The 21,061-nt window shown below is 39.9% G+C and overlaps 1 protein-coding gene across 2 annotated transcripts in view; it reads right to left on the bottom strand.

The window, feature by feature from the left end:
- Positions 1 to 21,061, bottom strand: part of ssh2a (slingshot protein phosphatase 2a) — a 140,617-nt gene that overhangs the window by 59,848 nt on the left and 59,708 nt on the right. Inside the window, exon 1 of one of the 2 annotated variants that reach the window (XM_068008261.1) lies at positions 6,135 to 6,796. The exons of the other annotated variant lie outside the window; for it this stretch is intronic. Within the exon in view, the coding sequence (XP_067864362.1) occupies positions 6,135 to 6,262 (128 nt within the window). The 5' untranslated portion in view covers positions 6,263 to 6,796. Of the gene's footprint in view, positions 1 to 6,134; positions 6,797 to 21,061 lie in introns of those variants that run through there. 2 annotated transcript variants of the gene reach the window in all.

Here is a 21,061-nt window from a genome sequence, read left to right as displayed (position 1 = left end):
ATTCTTGATGATGCTTTATACAAATCAGTCAACAAACAAAAGAACTGCACAACATAGCTCATAAGTTTCACCTGTTGTTTGTATATTTAATTGAAAGTAAAATAGTTATGTCATATCGGATTCAGGTGCTCTACATAACAAACTGCGGGCAAGCTCTAAAAACAGCTGTGGAGTCCAGCTTGTCCTGCCCAAGGAAAACAGTGACTCAGCTCCACTCTGACAAAATATGTATTTGGTTTAATATCACAAGTGAGAGGAGAGAGAAGGGAAAAGAACCATGTTATTATAGCAATACCATCAAGCATTCAATTTTTAATTGAAAAAGACAGCTGGGAAAATATTTCTGATTAAGCCATCGGCAACCAAAGACTGGCTTTACTATGATATAGTTGAAGAGATGTGGTAGGATTTTGATTTTATGTAAATGGAGCAGCCGCATAGATCATGAGCAACAATGTCTTGAGTGAACTGTAGTAAATCTTGAGTGGAAATGAAAACATCACATCGTATAAATGAAGCAGGCTCCACTGTAGCAGGAGCCAAAGCACTGTAATGCACACATTATTTACCAAAATAACGAGGGAAAAAAAAACATAGGTTGGGGAAAGAGGTGCAAGTCATGTGGTGATGTCAGTTTTATTATGGTCTCTTAAGAGTGGAATCTTGATGCAGCTCAGATCCTGGAGTGAGAACATGCTGTTCAGGAACAATTTATATAAAACCTAAATATAAAATATTTTGGTGGCATTAAAATTGTGCATACAATGAGTCATGGATGGCTGAAGGATCTACTTGTTCTCCACATTAAAGTTAATTTAGAACCAAGATCAGTAAACAGGGTCCTGCAACAAAGCTTAATTAATTTTCAACCACGGTACAAAATATTAAACATACATTACTATAGCAAAATATTAAGGCCAAGAAAGAAATTAATTAATTTTATTTTGAGACTATATAAGTAGAAACAGTTCTGCAATTATCTTGACTGCTTCAGTTGTGGAATCCACCATGGCACCTGCCCCATTGATACTGTGGGACGAATTCCATCAACATAAAAAAGCTGTGCATACTTGAAAGTCATTTATTTGGGATTTCATTTCTGGCTATCGGATCTTTTCTGATGACTGGCTGACAACTGGAAAACAACATCACTGGCCTGAATGAACAGGCAGCATGTTCAGACTGCCTATAACTGGAAAAGAAATGGCGACTCACACCATCATATGCACTGCTGCATTGCTGTTCACTACCACCTGCACAGAAACCAGATAAAACCACTCCTCAGGTGAAGGAGTACCCAGAGATAGTTGCACCACCTTAATTACTTTACCACTGCAGAAGTTGCAATCTGTAATGTATTAAACATGGAACTCCATGAAACTAATGAGGCTTTTTTCCTCGGCAGTGAAAGCTGCTCATTTCTTCTGCACCCCTGGCAGTGTGGCATTCCCACCGCAAGGTAAATGAGACAGTGCTGTTACCTCTGGAGGTTCCAAAATCCACCAAACCTGCTTTTAGATTAGATTTACTGGTGTTGCCAGCACCACAGTGTGCAGTTTTGGTCTCCTTATCTGAGGAAGGATGTCCTTGCCATGGAGGGAGTGCAACGACGGTTTACCAGACTGATTCCTGGGATAGCAGGACTGACGTATGAGGAGAGATTGGGTCGACTAGGCCTATATTCACTAGAGTTTAGAAGAGTGAGAGGTGATCTCATCAAAACATATAAAATTCTAACAGGACTAGACAGACTAGGTGCAGGGAGGATGTTCCCAATGGCTGGGGAGTCCAGAAGCAGGGCTCACAGTCTCAGGATGAGGAGAAATTTCTTCACTCAGAGGGTGGTGAACCTGTGGAATTCTCTACCACAGGAGGCAGTGGAGGCTAATTCATAGATGTATTCAAGAAGGAGATAGATATATTTCTTAATGCTAAAGGGATCAAGGGATCTGGGAAAAAAGCGGAAACAGGATACTGAGTTAGACGATCAGCCATGATCATTTTGAATGGCGGAGCAGGCACAAAGGGCCGAATGGCCTACTCTTGCTCCTATTTTCTACGTTTCTATGTTTCACTCGTTCCCTGGATCTTGCACTGTGGGCAGCAATCTCAAGTAAACATGCTGGATTCACTAAGGTCAGCAGCTGGAACAATGTGACATAAAAAACTGATCTTCCAACTTCCAACCATAGCAAATCCAAGTTTACATGGACTGCAGCGGTTCAAGAAGGCAGCTCACCACCACCTTCTCAAGGGCAATTAGGGATGGGCAATAAATGCTGGCCTTGCCAGCGCCCCCACATCCCATGAAAGAAAAAAAAAACTTGAGATTGCTGCATGAGACCCCAGTTTGGGAGCTGATGCCACTAGCAACCCATTGCAAACAATAAGAAAGCAGCACTATAAAGGGTATGCTGGGACCACCAAAGGCAGCACCAGTTAGACAGAAAGGGAGAAGGAGAAGAAACCATCTTTTCTGGTTATCGGAGTAGCTCAGACTACATCTACAAGCTGGCAACACAGTTTTCACTTGCTGACCTGTATGGACCTTTATCAGCTATTGAGGTAGGTCTAGTGTCCAGAAAATAAAATCACAGTCTGCAACCTGGAAACTTGCATTTTCACTATTGTTTTTGGATTGTTCCAATGCTATGAAATCTGCTCCACAGAATAAACAGGATGGATTTCACAGCACTGAGACCTTCGCTTTAAGAAGTAGTTCTTTAATATAATGACAGAATAAAAATAATTAGCTGGAGGAATTATTATCTCAAGTGTGAGGTAGCTAAATTATTATGGAGTACAAATAAAAATGTTAATTCAGCTGCTTCACACTTTTGGGCTCAATTAATGTCAGTTTGGTTTATTTAGTTGGAAGCATTCTTGCCTCCAAGTAAGAGCAGAGGGTTTTCCTGATGTCATAGCCAACATTCTTCCCTCAAACAACACCACCAAAAACATATTAACTGGTCATTCATTCGCTGTTCATGAGACCTTGCTCTGGGTAAACTGACTGCTGCGTTTCCCAAAATAACATCAATGACGATAACCAATGGATTGCCTTTGAAGTGCATAGTTCTTTGGAACATCTTGAGGATGTGGTAAATTCTATATAAAAGCAGGTTCTTTGTTTATCACTCAATCCCAAGGGTGCTTCAACTTGTAACTTCATGTTAAATTCAGTTCACTGACACTGGCTGGTTCAGTACTTTACCCCAGCCAATTCCCCAACTAAGTCATTTACCCCAATTACCCCAGCATGAACTGTGCAAACAAAAATAGTCCCACAAACAAAAGCAAAAATACAGATATAAACTGGTGAGCCACAGAAAGGTTTAATAAGCCCACTTTATTAATGTAGTTCTAATGGTTAAAAAGACTATAAATAATCTTGCAGTCTATTTTAATTATACCTGCAGCTTTTATTTTCTTTTCTCATTCCTAATCTATTGCATTGAAAGGATATTTACCACAATGCACACATGGTAGAGCTTGAAATTAAACACTCACACCCCAAAAGGTAATTGATGTCTACATGAAGTAGGGAAAGTGAGCAAGACGATGAGGACCGCAATAGTTACGCTTCAACAGCTGGTCATGCAGACCAGTGTTAGCTTTAAGTACTGTGAAAAGTCGCAAAGTTCTCTTTCTTAGGAATGTTTATATGCCAATATGTTAAAGTGAAAATCAATGCAAAACTTTTTCTTGCTAAATCAGGCAAGCACCTTTATTATAAAGCTGTTCCCTACAAAAAAAGAGGAACAATGAAAAAGTAAATACTAGTTGCTAGATAAGAATTTTCCTCCTCCTGATTCATTTGGAGGGAGAAGAAAAAAAATGAAAATCAAAATCAAGTTCAAGAATGTAACAGTTTTTGATGCTTATCTGCCACCTTTCCCAGAAGCCCAGTTATTTCAATGTATGAAGTAAATGAGGGGATTCTTAATCATTTTCAATGTAATTAAAATCCTTAAACCCATAACCTGCATCAGCAATTTTCTCCCAAGTACATGCCCTTCTCAAATTGCCAGATACAGAACACCATCTTCCTCTTGCATGCCAACTAGCTCCTGACTCTCAGTAGTATTGGCAGAGGCCTAGTAGGTCAGTCACATATTACTCGAGAAGAAAGTAATGGGTTCATAACCTCAAAAAAGTGAAGAAAAAAGAGGAAGTCAGATGGTCTGCTTTATGAGAGCTTACTGTTTCATGGTTTTGACACAGATCAGGGCCAGTAACTTGAGACTCAAAGCAAAAAGAACACGAGAGATTACAGGCATACCAATTCATTTTTGCATTAACGATGTATTACCCAAGGTTACTTTACAACAGACGAGTAGCAGTGTAACGACTTCCAAGCACACTAAAGACCTGAGGTGTAAGACTCCCGCCCGCCCTTCCCCGTACAGTGTAAAACCAGCATTAGCTAAAGCTGTGTTTATATTGTATCAAGATCCACACTTGTGGCACCAGCTCCCAGTACTTTTTAAAAAAAAAGAGTATTCCAGACCCAGGCCTTCATGAATAGCAGCAAGTTTAATTCTGGTGGTAGCCAGCCGTGCAAGATTTGCACATCAGATGTCGGTGCCACGAGTGCAGGTCTGCGTGTTCTACAAAAGCAGCTTAAATGATGCAAATTGGGACTACCAATGTGCACTGAATCAGAAGTACGAACGAGAAAGAAAGAGAGAACGAGAAAACAAAAGAACAAACGAGAGAGAGAGAGAAAGAAAGAGAGAAAGAAAGAAAAAGACAAAAAGAAAACTTGCATTTATATAGCGCCTTTCACGATCTCAGGACAGTCCCAAAGCATTTTTCAGCCAATGAAATAGCTTTTGAAGTGTAGTCACTGTTGCCATGCAGGCAACCAACCAATGCTGTAACCAATTTGCACACAGGAAGGTCTCAGAAAGAGCAATAAGGTAATGACCAGGTGATCTCTTTAATGATGTTGACTGAGGGATAAAAATTGGCCAGGACACCAGGGAGAACTCCTCTGCGCTCCTTTGAATAGTGCCATAGGATCTTTTACGTCCATCTGAGACAGCAGTTTAACTTCTCATCCAAAAGGCGGCACCTCCGACAGTACAGCAGCCCCTCAATTCTGCACTGAAGTGTCAGCCTAGATTACACGCTGAGTCTCTTTGAACCCATGACCTTCTGACTCAGAGGCAACATTGCTACCACTGAGCCAAGGCTGAAACCTAGATTACAAATGGATCAAGTAAAAGTCTTATGAATTTCAGCTGAAGTTTGAATCAATAAAAAAGCTGCCTTCCAAATAGACTAAAGAATTCTAGAACTTTTTATTAAAAAAAGCAATTGGGAATTCTCCCGATGTCCTGAACATCCATCCTTCAACCACCAAAAATTAAGTAGTCATTCAGGTGTTTCCTTTCATTATTTGTGGGATCTTGCTGAACACAAATTGGCTAATGTGTTTGCCTACAAAATAACAGCAGCTGTACTTTTAAAGTGATTAACTAGCTGTGAAAGGCTTCAGGAAAGTCGAAGGATGTGAAAGGTGTTCAATACAGTAAATACAAGCTCTTTTTTACTCAACATTCATTTTTGTTTCCGATAATAAAATGATTTAATTCTGAATACCTTAATTTCTACTGCAGTTTTAAAAGGAGGCATACATGCAAGATTGATTACAAAGTTATTAGTAGGAAGAGGGAGGGAAGAAAAAGTTTCTCTACCCGTAGCCAAGTTATCTGGAAAAGGAATGGACTTCATCACTCAAATGCTCTTCCTGGCAGGTCAGTCAAGAAGTGGCATTAATGTCAATTGTGGAATTTTTAATAGGATGGCATGGATTGGGTGGCAGCACTTTGGGAAAGAGATTCCATTTCTCTCATAACATTGCTCAATGCATTAATATTTCACGTATTACTTAAGTGAAAAGCCATCGATATGATGGCAACGATTACTGCAAGTGTGGGATAAAACCTAGCCAGCACATTTGTGTTATTGAGCACATTGAATTACAAGTTCAATGCTGTAAACAACCCATTTTAAAAGGTGTATTGTGAAAGTAACAGTTATTAGCCACTCTATACAGCCAATGCACACTTTGTTGGAATTATTGTATAGCAATATCAATATAAATTGCATAGGGTATTTGTACTTACAGGAGATTGATCTCATTCTGTGAAATAACCGCATTTTCTGAGAAATAAGGAGTCATCTTCACGCCATAACACGAACACCAGCTCCCGACCTCTGCCTTTCCTTCACTCAAGATAGCATCCAGAGTCATCGGGACACTTATTACGAATTGAATATATACACTTTTTAAAAACTATCTGCCCTTATTTTCGCAATCGATCTCAAAAAAGGAACACATTTAGAATGTTAGATTCAAATCAGAGATCGTTAACTTCTTGTAGGATTGGCGGTCAATCGCTTTAAGGAGTTAACTGAGAAAACATGTCCTATAGGTTAACTGGGCAAAGTCGGTGTGGCTCTTACACTATCTGCGTTTCGGGGATGGACTGGATTACTTTGTCGTACTGAGTGAAAGTGGATCTCAGTCCCCGGTATCTGAATGTAAAGCGAAAGGGGGGGCTTTTGGATGCACTCAGCACCGAGCTCTCGTTGCGTCTGTGCCGGCTCAGCTCTGCGGTAGTGCAGTTGTAATAAGGAAAACGCGACGAATTCAGGACAGTTTCAGGGTTCACCGTTTCATTCTGACGCTTCTATGAGATTGGGCTGGCAGAATCTCTAATTCCTATGCTATGCTATGCTACGCTACGCTACAATTCCGCTCTCAGTTGGTGCGTGCGTCCCTCTTTCTCGTTGCTCCTTGTATGAAACCCACGCTGATCTGACAACTTATCCGCGCTTGTTTCCCGGTCAGCTGTTTCACAACTGCAGCGCGCACTTCCTCCATAGAGCCGGGGGGACGCCCAAGGGGGTTATCAGACAGCCAAGCGGTAGCGTCACAATCCCATCAAGCAAATCACACCAGCTCGATTAAACTCCCATTATTCCTGTATCATTTCCAAGAATCCGCCAAACTACAACTTTAGGTAAAGTATTTGTTTCCCAGCACAAAAGCCGTATCCGAGATAGTTAGGAGCTACTTTTCGTGTGAAATGCAATCAGTAATTCACCTCAAATCACTTGCTTTAGTTAAGAAAGTACGGCTTAATACTATACACAGTTTTAAAAATTAATTCTTAAATCTCTATTTTACACCCACTGCCTATCTGGCCACATGCCTTGGGCACCAGGTAAGAGGGTGGGCAATCACTAATGTCTCTGCAATAAGAGATGGAATATTAAAGTACATTCGAAGATGGTACTTCCATCCACTTTTCTTCCCTCCCATCACAAAGTACTTCACCTCTGCTTGGACACCCACCAATGATCCAGCTGAGATTGGCAACATACGTCCTGGTAGAAAACAAATGCAAACATCAAATGTTGGGACTTGAATTTGACTCTCAACCCAGTATTCTATTTCACTTATCTTAGTATAGTACATTTCTATTTCTTTTAAAAAGTTTCTGGCTTTCCTGAAAGCATAGTGAGACAATGCATTGCCTGGTGTGGTTATGGCTGATAAACCAGAAAGATCGTTCCAGATGGTAAAGTGTGTGTGTGTGTGTGTGTGTGCATATATATAGTCTGTAAGCTGCTTTTAGCAAGAGCAATGGTAGGGGTGGTACAATTAGACTCAGTGGGTGCTAAATTGGGCCGTGTAGCGTACGTTGTTTTGGCACGACACGGTCTCTCTGACATCCAAGATGCTTTTCCAGCGTGACGTGCGCTGGATGCCATCTTGGCATAGGAGTTAGTGCAGGCGCAGATAACGAACGCTGGAATCATGTAAAGTAGGGAGAAAATGGCTTCAATCAGTATGCAACGCTGATTTAAAGTGATAGACACCATTTTTGAGCTCAACTCAACGCACAGTCTTAACCCTCACCATCTGAACGTGTCTTAGAGTGCCTGGAAGACCCCCCCACCACGCTATTTAAAGGGACCATGCAAGGTTTACAGGTTAGTGGCTGGATTATTGCTTCTGGCTGCCGAGACATTTGTAAATGTTTTTGGAGGTCTCCTAGACTTGAACACTAGTTACACGGGGACATAGCCTAACATTTAGAGCCAGGACATGCAGGAATGAAGTTAGAAAATGCTTCCACAAGCAAAAGGTGGGAGATGTTTGGAACACTCTTCTGCAAACAGCAGTTGATGCTAGCTCACTTGTGAATGTTAAATCTGAGATTGATAGATTTCTGTGAACCAAGGGTATTAAAGGGATATGGGGTAAGGTGGGTATATGGAGTTAGGCCACAGGTCCACCATGATCTGACTGAATGGTGGAACAGGCCCGAGGGGCTAAATGCCACTGTCACATGCTGCCTCCTGATATGCACCACCTTCTCCTGCAAGAAAGTGGGATGTGTGTCTGGGTGATGTGCCTGTCGTGGTTGAATAGCTGCCAGTGTGTGTGGCCTGTGAGTTGTGGGTGGGCAGCTTGAAACAGTGGTAATGTGTAAGGGTGAGAGGAAGCATCTGGTTGGAAGAGTTGAGTACTGCTGGAAAGAGTTTATTGGTATGTGGGGTGTAGTGCGTGGTGCAGTTGGTAGGAGACGCCACTAGACAGTTAACCTCAATCACCTTGACCACTCATGTCAAAGCACTGAACTTCTTCCTGCACTGCATCCATGTTCATGATGCTGTGCACCTGGCATTGACTTTGTCCCCTGCTGCCTCCCACTGCCTTTTGGATATAGGTCTGGAAGGCCTCTTGCCGCGCGCCCCCCCCCCCCTCCACCACCCCTCTGCAGATATAGGATGTCCCTCCTTCTGTCCACCTCTTGCACCAAAGTCTCTAGTGCATCAGCAGAGAACCTTGGTGCACGCACTCTCGCAGGCCTGGTACCAACTCAGATCGTCAGATTGGTGAGGTCTGGAGTGCAGATTGGCGGATGTGGGATTTGGTAGTGCGCAACCTTTATTCAATGTTTTAACATAACTCATGATGTGGAGATGCCGGTGATGGACTGGGGTTGACAATTGTAAACAATTTTACAACACCAAGTTATAGTCCAGCAATTTTATTTTAAATTCACAAGCTTTCGGAGCTTCACATCGTTCACCTGACGAAGGAGGAAGCCTCCGAAAGCTTGTGAATTTAAAATAAAATTGCTGGACTATAACTTGGTGTTGTAAAATTGTTTACAATTAACATAACTCATCAGTGTGTAAACATAGGGATAGGACCTGCATCTGTGTTTTATGTGTGCGATGTCTGATCTCTGTTCAGACTCCGTGCAGACAGTAGACAGTTATTTTCAGCAAATAACAGGTAAAAGCTACCTTTTAAGAGATTTCTGAGAAACATCCTCCCTTTAAGAGATTGAGCTCCCCCTGGTGTTGGAAAGTGCAAATTGCATTGATTCCATGTGTAAGGCCTGGAATGGAAAGCTGATTGCAGGCGGGTCCTCCGGCCAGCCGAAATTTGCGTCTTGCCTGCGCAGGGGTCATTGGGGTGCGGGGTAATAGCGCATCATGCTACCTATGCCCAAAAACGGCCCTTATCCAATTTTCCCCCCAGTGAGTTTGGGGTAAAAAAGGAGGGGCTTGCTACTACTAATCACTATACAATGAGTGCTACTCGAAAGTGCGTGTATGTGGAGTTCAAATGGGGGAGGGTTCAATTGTAATATCTCACAGTAAGATAGTATGCTGACATCTGAGCTCATGCATGAGGAATGCTCAATTGGGTGAGACACCAGAGGCTGCCAGCACCCATGGAACCTAACCCCACTTTTGAGTGAGGGGGTGGGGAGGAAATACATCTAAAAATAATTTTTAAAAATCCAGGAGAGATGTGAAATAATACTATTTACTTTCTCTCTCCCACCGACCCCAATTTTTAGTCTCCAGGTGAGTCAAAATGGTTGTGGCCAGAAAGCAAGTGAGTGCCAGCAGGGGATTCAACATGGCAGGTCATCACAGCTGAATTTGATGTTATCCTCAACTGATTACATATGAAACTCTCTTTCCAGCAGGGGTCACTTGATCACAATCAGGAGAGAGATATCTAGCTGATTTTTCTGCTACCTAGTCCAGAGAGACACTGAAGGCAAATGTATTCATCTAACTGTTGCCTTGGCAAGAATCTGCTAGCTCAGCATTTTGGAGGTATTTACCCAGTGGCAGTCCCTCCTCGAATATTTTTAACTACAAAAAATATTTCTTGGAAAAAGAAAGTTGTTAGAAGTAATTTTAAGGGAAATTAATCACTTGTGTATTAGCTTTTAAGATCTCATTTTTTTGACATATGAACATGGACACCCTCTGTTAATGTCAAAAGGGGAAACATCATGGAGTGTATTCACCAGCCTGCATGGATTTTGGACATTTAATCATTTTACAGATTAAGGTGGAGCTGTCTATCTTTTCTAATACTATTCTCACAAACTCAACTGGATTATATGTTCTGCACAGATCCACTTACCCGCTTTTCTTCATCTTCAATGAAATGTCTGGGGTCTACATTGGAATCCCTCAACTAAGGTTTACTAATTAATTGGAAGGAGGCTGTTACCACATGATGTGACAGTGGTTTCTCCTCCCCTTAGAATTACTTTCTGTAGGGAATTAGGAGTATATATATTATAGAACCACAGAAGAAGCCCATTTAGTGCATCATGCCTGTGCTGGCTCTTTGCTAGGCAAATTCAAAACTGTCCCCACTCCCCTGCTGTCTTCCCATAACACTGCATCTTTCTCTGCTTCAAATGTATAACTACTATGTTTAAAATATGCAATAATCTCTACCTCAACTAATCCATCCTGCAAAGGATTCCATGCTCTCTCTCTCTCTAATTTCTCTTAACTTCTCTCCTCATTCTGAATGAGGATTTTAAATTAACGCTTCAACACCGATTTTACAACCAGAGGAAATAGTCTCTTCCTATCCACTCTATCAAAATGCTGAACAATTTTAAAAACCTCTACTAAATCTACTCTAGGTCTTCTCTGATCCAGTGGAAATAGTCCCAGCATCTCCAGTCTCTCCTCATAATAACAGTTCCTCATCCTTTACATCATCCTGATGAATCTACGCTGTATACTCTCTTTGATTTTAATGTCCTTTCTATAATGGGGCATCCAAAATTGCACATAATATTCTAACTGTGAGTTACCTATTCATTGGCTGTAAAGTTCTTTGGGACATCCTGAGGTTGTGAAAATTGCTACATAAATGCAAGTTTTTTTCTATTGTCTTGTACAAAGTTTTCATAACCTATTTTCTCTTATCCTCTATGCCCCTATTTACAAAACCCAACATGCTTTTGGGCTTTATTTACTTCTATTCCTCTCCATCCTTTGGTGTCTTTCCATTAAGTTTATACTCACACTCCTTATTTTGCCTTCCAAAATGCATTCTCTCACATTTTTCCACATTAGTTTGCATCTGCCACCTGTCTGCCCATTCCGCTAACTTGTCCTGAAGTCTTTTACAGCCCTCCTCGCTGCTTGCCCTACTTTTGTAGTTTAAAACATACATGTTATAGAATATAAACACTGAAACCAAATGTTTCAGAATAAAAGCCTATAGGTTTAGTTAAATTCCAACTTATTTTGCAACTGTATTCTGTTTTATATGGCAATTGCATTTTATGATCTTAAAATGGAAATAGCCAAAGTTTAATGACACAATCAAAAATAAGCCGCTGGTAAATAACAAACAAGTGAACTTTGAGCTAAAACATCACAGCAGGAAAAGCTTATTATAAATGCTTTTGGGTAAACAATGTGACAGTAAAGAGACTGGCAAAAGCTAAAGCAGATGTTGATACTACTGTGGTGAGTGACTTCATTTACTAGGTTAAAAGTTCCATCAAAAAGCAAAAACATGAAAACTAAAATATAAGTTTTACCCCACAAGATTCTGATATCATTTTTAGATAGATAATTGCATACAAGAAGTGCAGTTCATGTGCAATTTAAAAACTGATTTCAAACTAGTCCACAAGGTCAGATCAAAATAAATATTTTAAACAAAATAGCTCCACTAATGGCACAGTTGGTAAATAGTCTGCAAAAAGTATGTAAATGCCCTGGTGTGGTGCAGAGTAACACAGACCAGGAATATCCACAGTTCAATCCCTGATGGAATAACTCAACAGCTTTGGTAGCACATGAGAAACAGAAGTCAGTCCGTTGACGTTTCAGATCTTAAGACCCTTCCTTAAGAGGGGTTGATGAAAGTAATGCAGTTGATGTTCTATATATGGACTTTCAGAAAGCATTTGATAAAGTGCCACGTAATAGACTTGTTTGCAAGTGCAGGATACACAAATCTTTGAAGGTGGCAGGACAAGTTGATATGGCTGTTAAAAAAGCATACGGGATGCTTGGCTTTATAAATAGAGGCATAGAGTGCAAAAACAAGGAAGATGTGGTAATTCTTTACAAATCACTAGTTAGGCCTCAGCTAGAGTATTGTGTCCAATTCTGGCCACCACACTTTAGGAAGGATGTCAAGACCTTGGAGATGGTGCAAAGGAGATTTACCAGAATGGTACCAGGGATGAGGGACGTTAGTTATGTGGGGACACGAGAGAAGCTGGGATTATTCTCCTTAGAGCAGGGAAGGTTAAGGGGAGATATAATAGAGGTGTTCAAAATTATGAAGGGTTTTGATAAGAATAAATAAGGAGAAACTGTTTCCACTGGTAGGAGGGTCAGTAACCAGAGAATCAGGGCTATGGGGAAAGAGCAGGGGAGTGGGACTAATTGGATGGGTCTTTCAAAGAGCCAGCACAGACACGATGGGCCAAATGGCCTCCTTCTGTACTATATGATTCTATGGTTCTTAGGACTTCAGTATTTCCAGTCTTTTCTGTTTTTGATTTCAGATTTCCAGCATCTGCTTTTTGTTAAATCCCTGATGTCTGCTATGTTAGCTCATCTCAGCCAGGCAATAGCAAGGTGATAGAATTGGTTTTATCACCACTGGGCAAAGGAGAGGATGGGTAAAAAACATCAGTCAAGTTTCCTGTTCCCACTGGAAAGTGCATGTATACAGATGTTAGATGAGAACAAGATGAATCTTGGTAATGTTGCTCACCCTACTCATGGGCAAATTATCTTCCAGTACTTACTGCCTGGGCTCTCATGAAGATTGGCCAATTGGGTGAAGTACCAGGGAAATGCTAGTGCCCACAGATTTGGACTATAGCATAAATCAACACCTTCAATAAAGAAGGGGAGAAAAGAGGGAACAGGAATCAAAAATATATTTTTTGCCTGAATGAAACAAATTACAAAGTAAATCCATCAATCCTATACTCCCATAAAGCATGGAGCAGACATCAGAACTGTAGTGTTATAGCCTTATCTTTGACGTGCTTCCTTCAGGCTTGGCTCCTTACTGGGAGAGTGAATTTACCCTCACATTTTAACAAAAGAAAGCTGTTCAATTTCTTAATTTCCAAAGAATACCAGTTTTCAGAATTACCTCATTAGGAAACAAATTTATTGAACTTTTCATGGTAAAGGCAGTACTATGGAGAAATGTGATCCATAGAAATATATCTCCTGAATCAGTGTTTGTTTAGTTTATGATGAAATGGGACGACTTTCCACTCAGACTGTTTTTGGTATGATGAAATCTGTACTTAGATATCCATTTTCAACTACATAGCATGATACCAATAGGCTTAACATTGTGTTCATTGAGCAATAGGGTCATGCAATGTAACATTTGTACACAAAGTACACTATAAGAAGAGGATCTTATGTAGGCTTGATGATGGCATTTCCTGACAGGAAAGAAGTAAAGTTTAACGTCAACACACTTGTAACAAAAGGCATGATAGGGTCAAGAACTCCCTGTACCATTGCAAAAAAACATATAGGAAAATTTAAAATGAACTCCCCCGATTATATTGGTCAATGTGTGCAGCTGATATTAGAAAAGTTTGATTGCTGATGAATTCATGAGCTCATTTGTCATAACATGGGGTCTATCTATGAGCTGCTGACAGTTGCATCCCCATCTGATATTAACTAACTTACAACAGACCAGCTGAATGTCTCAATGCTACACACAGGATAAGCTTGCTAAGTAGGACATTTCGTTAAGTTCTCTCCGGTTTTCTAATGCGTAAAATTACAAGAATTAACTCGTTTGACAATCTTTAATGTTTGGGCTTTTAATTGGCTGAAAACAACAGCCTTTAAAGCCAGTTTCTAATAAGTGAAACCCATCCTTCTTGCATTCAGGCTGAATCAAGTTAGGTGAAACCTTGGTATTCTGTTCAATTCAAAGCTGAATGTCAGATCCACATTCCACTGATCACCAAGACAATTTACTTCCACCTCTGCAAGATCCCGACCTCATTCCCATCTCCAATCCTTATCCATACTTTTCTCATCCCCAGACCTAGTTACTCCAACATCCTCTTTTCCAACATCCCATTCTCCACCTTCCATAAACTCCAACTTGTCCAAAACTCAAGTGCCAGTGTCCTGTCCAGCACAAAGTCCCACTTGTGCAATACTGCCACCCTCACTGATCTACACTATCTCCTTGTCCCCCAAACACATTACCATTAAATCCTCATTTTCATCTTAAAATCCCTCCAAGGCCTTGCCCTACCCTATATCTCCAACCTCCTTCAATCTTATGCCCTGTCCTGCCCTTTTTGGTCTTCTGACTCTGATCCTTTGTGATATCCCCACCTCCATTAATCTACCACTAGTGATTTTACCTTCTGCTGCCTTCACCCAACTCCCTCCGCACTTCTTTCTCCACCTTTAAAAACCTTCTCAAAACCTATCTTTTAAACAAACTTTTGGTTACCTCTACTAACCCTCCTTTCATTGTTCAGTTTCATTTCCTTTATTTCCACTCCCACCCCCTCCACAAAGCATCCTGGGGCATATTCCACATTAAAAGTAAATGCAAATTGTTGGTGGTAGTTATGGTAGATGCCAAGGAGGGGAAGAAACAAGGCACAGAAAATGTTAAAGTTAATATTCTTTGAAAAATAGGGCTGGGAACATAAAATAGGTGAGATTAAGTAGAGAAAATAAAATCTGTTAAAGAATAGAAGTAGAGCAAAATGGGTTCGATAGGATGAGCAGAATTTGAAAGTTTTAAACATTTTAAAAATTTACATTATGTTTTAAATGAGTTAGTCCTATAGGATTAACATTACTGCAAAAGAACTGACTAATGGGGGAAAAATACAATTCCTGATTACCACCTACTAATTTATGGCAGAAAGAGATTATGCTTGAATAGCCTGCTGATACACATTGTTTAGATTTACACCTGAAGAATAGAGTGCTGGACAAGGTACTGGAGGGTATCTAACTTCCATGTAGCTATACATTCATGTGAGTCAGGGATGTTAGAAAAGTGGGATGGGGAAGAATGTGAAAATTTATTTAAGGGTCAATTGTAAGGTTCTTCTAATCTTCCTCATAAATAGTTCTAACACCACATGAAACATGAAAAACATGAAAATGAAAACAAGTTCCCTAACAAAAGCCCATGTTAAAGGAAAGCAAACCGTAGATATCTATTTATGAACATGATAGTGTCTCATTATGGTTCTGTGACAGGTCACATAGCAATATATATCAATATCAATCAAATGAGCTTCACCATTCCTAGAATTGTGAAGTAAAATGGATAATACCAGTATACATGTCTTCACTTTCAGCGGTGAAGACAGGCAGTAATAAAAATAATACTGTTAGGTTGACCCCTAGCACAGTGCACTTTCACTCAACTGAAAGAGGGGCAGAACTGGTGTCATATGGAACCCACTGAAAAACAGTTTCTGCTGCCAAGTCCACAAATGGACTTACAAATGTTGGGCCCATTATACTGGCTCCACTTAAAAAGAGATGTGCATGTGGACATCCAATAGATGGTTGTGCAACAGCATATTGGCATCTTGCATGTTAATCATGTGATAAGCCAGGTAAAAGACCAATTTACAATTGCACTGCGGTTGGTTCTGCTTGGTGTAAATCTAAGAACTGGGAACAAGAAAAGTCTACTGGCCCAAAAACCTGTCTCTTTTTCATTGCTCAGACCACCTATCACCTTCAGACCATATCCATTAATTCTTTCTTTTCAGAAACACATCTAGCTTAATACAGAATGCACAAGCAGAACTAGCTTAAATAGCTAACTTATACTGCCAGGTTGGAATTGCATCCTCAAGCCAAGAGGGAACTTGGTGCAGCCCTGTGGGAGTGTCTGCTTTCTCAAAACATTAATTTATAAACCCTCTGGTTCAGTTTGTATAATACCCAAAATCTGGCTTGAAAGTAGGATGGGAAACAGAAGAAAAAAAAACCAGGGTAATAAGTGAAAAGTATCAATTAACTTTATTTTTTAAGATAATTAACTCAAGGGTCCAATTTAATGTTAATCTACTACACTGAGATCCGTCACTTCAGCACGCCTTACTTAAATTTAAAACCTCAGTTTGTGACTCTCCCTCTCAAACCTAATATTAAATTCAATCATATTATGGTCGCTATTTGCAAAATACTCTTAGTCAGATTGTTAACTAATTCTGGTTCGTTACTCATCACTAAATCCAACATGGCCAGTTCCCTTGTCGGTTCTAAAACATATTGTTCAAGAAAACCGTCCTCAATACATTCGAGAAATGTATTGCCTTTACTACTTTAGCTGTTCTGCTGCTCCCAATCTGTGAGAATGAAAATCTCCCATTATAACCACATTGTTTTTTGTTACAGGCTTTCTTGATCTCCATATTTATACTTCTCCCCACTACATCACCATTATCAGGAGGTCTGTAGACAACCTACCAGAGTTTTGCATCCTTTGCTGTTCCTCAACTCTACCAAGTGTTTCTACTGCCCGATCATCCTTACTGAAATCCCATCTTTCTACTACAGTAACTGTGTCTCATCAATATTGCTACTTTCCCTCCTTTCCCAATTTCCACGTTCTTTCTAAATATCCTATAGCCTGGAATATTTAGCTCCCCATCATGCTCAGGTTGTAGCCAGGTTTCTTATAATGGCTACTACATCATACTCTTCAAGCTGAATTTTTGCTTCTAACTCACTTAGGAACATTTTGTTCCTTATGCTGAGTACATTCATGTACAGAATTCTTATCTGGGTAACTGTTCCCACCCTGCCCATATGTCCTGCGGGTCTTTTTCTCCTACTTTTTGACTTCCAGTGAGGATTTTCCCATCTCTCCCCCCTAACTTCAAACCTACTCCTATCTATGTCATTGGTTCTCACAGGAACCACGACCTCTGGCTGCATGTCCTCTCATTCCAGAACCTTTTGTGTTTGCTCCGTGATATCCAGAACCCTGGCATCTGGGAAGCAACATACCATTTGGGAGAATTTAGTGGTGTTGATGTGTGTCAAAGCCAGCGTCAGAAGAGACATTCTATTGTCAATCTATGCAAATACTACAACAAAAGCAAAATGCTGCGGATGCTGAAAATCTGAAACAAAAACAGAAAATGCTGGAAATACTCAGCAGGTCAGCAGCATCTGTGGAGAGAGAAACACAGTTAATGTTTCAGCTCAATCATCAAATTTGGATATAATTACACTGTAGCTGCTCTGGTGAAATCCCTGTGTATTACAATAAGATCAATTTTAGAATATCACTTTTGGGATAGGCATAAAATTAGCGATTAAACCAGTGATCCAATACAAAATTAAACTTGGCTCATTCAATTATTGCTGTAATAAATTAATCAGTACAAGCACGTAGTTCTCCTATGGTTTTACCACATATGGTGAGGTCCTGTGTAGGTACAGGGATCTGATACTACTTGTTTATTTGCATGAGTATTACCTGTTTGGTTGTGAAATAACTGGTTTGTCTCGACAGCTTTTTCCTTTTGTTAGAAAAAATATAGTAGTGAAGATAGATACCAATAAAAAGTTGCCTTTAAGTAGCCAGAATAAACTTCCACCAAGTTTGTCATTAGACCCTTGCACATCCCTCAATTTATATTCAAGTAGAAACTTCTTAATAAGGCCACATCTGAAGCAAAACAAATTTTACATCCTTTCTCCAAACATTCCTATTAAATACTACTGTTACAAGTATGCCGATTCATTATTTATATGGAGTTCCAGGTTACCTTAATCCAGGCTAGGTAGGTGAATGTCATCGAGCAGAGCCGGACCATTTGGGCCATCAGGTATCAAAGTATTCAATTAGATTTTTAAAGTTGAAAAGAAAACCCTCTCCCATTCTTTGTGTAGTGGCAGACATAGAGGTCACTTTCCTGGCTACTGTGCACTACAGGCAATTTTGTAAATAGAAGTGAAACTGATTGAAGAGATGAGTTTATGAGGAGCACAGAACTCAGCAAGTTAATACTGACAACTGGAGGTCAGATTGGTACAGGCTTCACTCCAATTACAAATTGCCAGTACAAGTGCGATTTCAAATAAATAAAACATCTGCAGATGCTGGAAATCTGAAACAAAAACAGAAAATGCTGGAAACACTCATCAGGTCAGTCAGCATCTGTGGAGAAGATAAACCCTGAAATGCTAGCTTATTTGTTCTCTCTACAGGCATTAATAATAGACTAAAGATTGGATTAAAACAGGCGTCGACTACGTCCAGCAAGTGCCTATGAAGTAAAATCACCACCCCACTGCTTTGCCTGGTAAGAAGGTCTAATACTGTCTCAGTGACTAAGGACTGAAACAAATGTATAAGAACAACAGAACATTAAGCAAAGTCCACTCAATAATCAGATATGCCTGATTTGCTTGCAGTGTTTACATTTGTTCATCGATTTTAATCCAAACCTGATGCTAGAATCCTGGCTCACTATTCAAGTCCACTCAGACAGATTTTGTGGAATCTGTGACCAATATAAAAAGTGCAGCTCCGCTAAATACCATTTTTTTCCTCTTAAGTCTGTGCAGTCCGGTGTGTGTGTTTGTGTGACAGTGCATCAATGTGCATACATTGTAGAACTGTTGGGTAGCATGGAGAGGACATGCAGTAGGTGGCTAACATGAAGGGACAAAAATATTTTGTACGGACTCAGAATTTGGGAACAATCCCCAGCCAATGTATGCAAGCAAATAGTATCCACATACATCCATACTGACATGAGGGCTATCTTGAATAAGTCTAATTTCTATAAGTACCAATTCTATCTGGCAGTTTAGGTTAGATACTGGATTTAAGAATGAAACAAACAACCTTCTTTTACTGCTATCAAATAAGATACAAGAATGGTGTCTATAAAAGCTGCAAGCCTAAAGGAAGAGAGAGAAAGACATGCCTTTATATGGCACTTTACCATGTCTCTCAGAAATGTTCCATAGTCCACACAATGTAGTGACTCTTGTTAAGGTAAAAAAGCAGCCATTTTGTGCAGAGCTAGGTCCCACAAACAGCAATGAGACGTTTGACCAGTTTCTAGTGGAAGTATGGATAGGAAGTTGGTTACAAGTACAGAAACAGAGGACAGTGGTTAACAAATATTTTTTGGGCTGGAGGAATGTACACACAGTTGTGCCCCTAGGGGATATCACTGCTCTTCTCAAAATTTATATTATATAAAAATTGATCTGGACTTGGCTATAGGGGGCACAATATCAAAATTTGCAGACTCAAAAATGGGGAGTGTGGTTAACTATAAAGAGGACTATAAAAGCCTCAGAAGCACATAGACAGATGAGTAGATTGAGCAAATAGATGTTGGTTGAAATTTAATGCAAAGAAATTTGAGAGGATGCATTTTGAGAGGAGGAATGATGAGAATAAATTTACATTAAATGATAAAACTTGAAACGGAGCAGAGATTTAGGGTTAGATATACAAATCTTTAAAAGTGGGAGAACAAATTAAGTTAAACATATGGGATCCTAGGTTTTATTAACAGGAGCAGAAAGTACAAAAGCAAAGTGGTCATAGTATATCTATACAAATTATTTGATAGTAATCCAACTGCAACCTGTGTTCAGTTTTGAGCTTCCTATTTTAAGAATGATGTCAAGACAGTGTAGAAGAGAGTCACTCTGATATTAGGGATGAGAGGCTTTAATTATGAGGATAGAATTGACAAGACTGAGGCTTTTTTCATTGGAACAAAGATTAAGAGGTGATCTAACAAGAGTCCATTTCTACTCATCGATGAGTTGATAACTAGAGGGCATGAAGTTAAGACAGTCACCAAACGAATGAAGGGGGCGGTTAGGACAATTTTTTTATGCTGAGAGTTGTTAGGTCATGAAACAGTACAAGAAGCAGAATCCATAACAGCTTTTAAAAGGGAAGTAGATAAATATTTGTAAAAGGAAAAAAAATTAAAAGGCAGCAGCATGGGACGAATGGAAAGCTCTTTCAGAGAGCTGGCATGAACACAATGCAATATTGCTATAAAATTCTGTGATTCTAGTGGTGATGTTTGAGGGTGAAATATTGTCAGAGACGACACCATGCTCTTTTTTTTAAAATAGTGTCATGGAATATTTAATGTCCATGTGAACCAGTAGAACAGGGCCTCAGTTAACGTTTCACCCGAAGGACAGTATCCCCACAGTACTGCACTGGAGTGTCATCCTGGACCATGTGCTCAAGAGCTTGAACCAAAAAACTTTTGACTCAGGCAAGAAAGCTACTTACTGAACCAAACTGACACTTGGTCCTGTTCCTAAAAAGTAGCAATTTTATCATTAGGATATATGGAGCGTGAAGCTCTGCCTCAGTAAGTGTTCTGCTTAACTCAATGTTCTAATTAACAGGGTGCCCTTTATTGTTTATAAATTACCCAAATTGCACCTTGTACAGGAAATAATGAATAAAAACCATGTGGGTTTTACCCTTACCTCAATCCAGGCTCAATTTGGATTCTATCCAGATAAACAGGAAATGTACTATAAAAGATTCAATCACATAAAGCATTCCCTTCACCACCCTTTCCAATTTAGCATTGACTTCATTTTACTGACATCAATCACTTCAGCTACACTGTTATTAACCCTGAAGCCACTATATTTGGAAACAAAGGGCTCACATAATATTTACAAG

Source organism: Heptranchias perlo, chromosome 28, assembly GCF_035084215.1.
Source record: "Heptranchias perlo isolate sHepPer1 chromosome 28, sHepPer1.hap1, whole genome shotgun sequence".
In the NCBI taxonomy this organism is placed as follows: Eukaryota; Metazoa; Chordata; class Chondrichthyes; order Hexanchiformes; family Hexanchidae; genus Heptranchias; species Heptranchias perlo.
Note: the sequence above shows the minus strand (reverse complement) of the source record. Positions and strands in the feature narration are given on the sequence as shown.